This window comes from Mus musculus, chromosome Y (assembly GCF_000001635.26).
Source record: "Mus musculus strain C57BL/6J chromosome Y, GRCm38.p6 C57BL/6J".
In the NCBI taxonomy this organism is placed as follows: Eukaryota; Metazoa; Chordata; class Mammalia; order Rodentia; family Muridae; genus Mus; species Mus musculus.
In genome coordinates, this window is record NC_000087.7 from 53,123,876 (window position 1) to 53,127,711 (window position 3,836).

Sequence of the window (3,836 nt, forward strand, 5' to 3'; positions counted from 1 at the left end):
ACACAAATGATTGAGTCCATGACAAGCCTGACTAAAAACAAAAACAAAAAACAATACAAAAACAAACAAACAAAAAACAAACAAACAAACAAAACAAAAACAAACGAAAAAACCTACAACAACAATAAAACCAACCAACCAAACAAACAAAAGAAACACTCAGAGTGCATATGGGACCCATTAAGACCCCCATGAAGCACAGGGGCTACTCAGGAGTAGTGACCAACATATTGGGCAACCTCATAGAGTTTGAAACCCATGAGAACTGGCATAGAAAAGAGATCAGCACATATGCATTGAGTACACCTTCACTGTTTTATGAGAAAGAGGTCACACATAAATTTGAGACAGGAATTTCCAGGGAATAGACAGGCTGAAATGGTACATAGGTATTTTGGGAGTCAGATGTTTGGAGGAGAGCCAGGGGAACAGGCCAGTGGTGAGCTTTTTGATGGTCATCTGGGGCACTCAACAGAGACCTCCAAAAGATCACAGGATTCATCCCAGGCAAAGATTGCACAGGGAAAGAACTCATTATCCACGCCCCACCATATATTATCTCACAGTTTATTCATTTTCTCTTTTAAATTACTCTTTGATCTGATCAGCCGGCTATTTGTTAAGAAACCAAAGAACCTAATGTGGATATGCCCAATTTTAACTATTTGCACAAAATTTCTATTCTTCCTGGGTCTCCTGCTTCACATTTTGAGAACTTCATCTTAGAATTCATTTGTCCCTCAGTGTCCTCTAGTCCTTTGTGTGTCCTTTATTGTTTTTAAAGGTCACCATCAATTTAATCTTTCTTAACTTCTACCTGGTCTCTTTTCTGCATGTTAATATTGGATTTCTTAAAAAGATATCTTAATGGGAATAGATGACCATGTTGTCAAGAGCACTACTGTACCGCAAAAAAACTGGATTTGTTTTCTTGAATTCATATCCAATGGTTAACAATCAGCTTTAATGCCAGCTCCATGGGATCTGACAACTCATGTCTCTGTGGTCACCTATACTCTCAAGCTCATGCCCTACTCCCACCCATATAAATAAAGATAATAAATCTTAAAATGAGAGACAAGTTTCATTTGGTTTCATTATTCAAATGAAACCTTATTTTGTCTGATTTCTGAATCTCTTTGGATCAGTTTTCTGGGTTGCACTTTGTGTAACAAGGCCACATTCCTTTTATCTATCACTCTTTCCCCAACTTGTTGTTTCTCCCTCAGACTTCATACCAGAGATTCTATCTATGTCCTGTCTTTCTCTGCTTCTTCCTAAAAATCCATTTTTTGCTGCCATCCCTGCTCCTCTAAGTCATATCTCCAATTCCTTGCTCACTATGCAGACCACAGAGTCTAAGTCCTGTCCATTTTAGCCTGTGTGATATTAGATGTATGCACTGTTCACAGCCTGCGTTGCAACTTTCATCTTCCTTTGATGTTCTTTCTACCATAGTCCATCACTTCCAACAAAGTGTTCACTAAAAGCATGTCATGTCACACGTATTAATTTTTAGAACAAAACAAATTTTATTGACAAAGATACTGAGGTTGTCAAAGACCCATAGGTACCCAACACAGGAAAACAAACATTTTTTTTCAATCCTATAAGTTTACATTTCTGTACTTTGTGATTTTTTTCAATTTAAGTGATATTTGACACCAGAGTATAGACATAGATATGGAGGTCACCGAGAAATTTGATAAAGTACACAGTAGGATTGGCTAGAACTTTGTAAACAACCTTTCCGAACTTTTTGGATCCATCATCTCTGGTGTACTGCACCCAGGAACCTATTAAGAAGTCATTGTCATCACCTGATCTCGCCTCAGCCAGAGGGGTCTCTGGAATGATGTGGAGGTTACCTTCCTTGTAGTCATCCAGGAGCTGATAGACGTAGAGGACCGGATCCTTCTTGTAGGAAATGTAAAAATAGTCCTGTAAAAATGGCACCTGGGCTAGCACCATCCCACTCCAGTTGTCCTCAGAGCCATCTTTCCCCTCAAATTTGTGTTGTACCTCTCTGCAAACCAGGGCGCCTGCGAGGTGGACATCCCTCACCTGAGGAAAAACTACTTTGTGAGGCAAGACCTTAAGATTTAAAATCCTCTCATCGCTGTGGAGCTCCTGTCCGTAGACACTGTCAATTCCGTCATACTTCACCAAATAAAGAGAAGGGTTTGTTGGCAGTTGACCTAGAATGATGGCCTTCCAATGGGTGACAGGCTCATTACCTTCCTTCCACCCGTGAGAAATTCTGCAGCCAACAATATTCCCCAGGGCCTGGGAAGAAGGCTTCCTCCTACTCTTCTTCTTGAGTGATGTCATGCTCAGACTCTTCAGAGGTATTGTCTTCTACCTGGCTGTAGACCTGTTGTGCTAGATCACACTGTCTAAGTGGCTTCCATTCTCTTCAAATATCATACTTGCCCATTGCCTGGGACTGAAGATCTTGCCCATTTACGCCAGACACAATGCTGTTGCCTCTGTCATATATATGAATTCCTGATGGGCAATGGTTATGGGTTGGGAGTGAATGCTGGACCAAGACTCTTCTCTACGAGAACTTCTGAGCATGTGAAGAAGACTATGCTAAACAGATTTGAGCTCCTAAAATTAATTTTATAAAAATAAGAAGTTAATAAGTCAGCCATGGTGGTACACGCATTTAATCCCAGAACTCAGAAGGCAAGGACAGGCAGATTTCTAAATTAGAGACCAGCCTGGTCTACAAAGTGAGTTCCAGGGAAGCCAGTGCTATAGAGAGGAACCCTGTCTCAACAACAACAACAACAACAACAACAAGTAAAAGAAAACAGAAGAAAATCAAACGAAAAACAAACAAAAGAGAAATTCAAACAAAAAATAACAAAACAAACAATCAAATGGAGAAGTTAATAGGAAGTGGTGGTGACCCATAACTTTAATCATAGTACTCAAGACGCAGAGTGAGGCAGACCTTAGTGAGAGAAAGACTAGTCTGGTCTACACAGTGAGTTTCCTGACAGCCAAATCTAAACATACAGAAACTCAAATAAAATTAACCAAGCAAGCAAACAAACAAACAAAGAAACAAAGAAACAAGGGAAACAAGGAAATAAAAATAGTGTAATTAACAAGTAATTCTCTAGAGCTCAGAATAACATACTCAGATCAACATTTATTTCTTCAGACCTGAGTAAATTTGTCTCTGATGAGGATCCTCTCCTTGAATTTCTATGTCAATTTAGGTGGTGCTATGACAATTACCCGCAATGATCAAGAAGAAGAGAAAAAAAAAAAAAAAAAGGCCAGAGGGGTCACCATGATTCTCTTGTACGCGTAAGCTCTGAGCTAAGTTCTTGCATTCACAAATATCTTCCCAGGGACACAGCACACCACTGTCCTTCTTTATTGTTTCTCCTGACCCAGCTTCAGAATTATTCGATGAAGCCATTGCATCACTGAACTCAAGAACAACTCAAAAAGTCGAGGCAATATCAGCCTTTTAGAACTAATAACTTCTAACATGCACATGGACAAACAGGAGCTTTGGCATTTTAGTGGAATTGTGATCTAGATATGGTTAGCAAGGATAATAAATTCAGGAGATAAACTAACCTAGACCATTCATCTCCCTTGCTAATAAACATGGGGAAAGTAGAATGTACAGTAACTCACTGTAGGAGAGAAAATTTTTAGCTTTCTGTAGCTATGAGGGTCCCAATTACTTCATAAATGTACTTACCCATAGAAAAATATCCTAGTCGTCAAGATCTCCTGATACAGACCAGGCACCAAAAGCCTGTGGGAAAAAATGACCTGGCTTTGACACACCACTGTGAAGATAGTGA

At 39.6% G+C, this 3,836-nt stretch overlaps 1 protein-coding gene across 1 annotated transcript; it reads right to left on the reverse strand.

The window, feature by feature from the left end:
• Window positions 1-1,647: 1,647 nt before the first annotated feature.
• Window positions 1,648-2,331, reverse strand: Gm21275 (predicted gene, 21275). Its single transcript, XM_017318804.2, has one exon. The coding sequence runs from the start codon at window positions 2,329-2,331 to the stop codon at window positions 1,648-1,650; it is 684 nt and encodes a 227-aa protein (XP_017174293.1).
• Window positions 2,332-3,836: the final 1,505 nt, after the last annotated feature.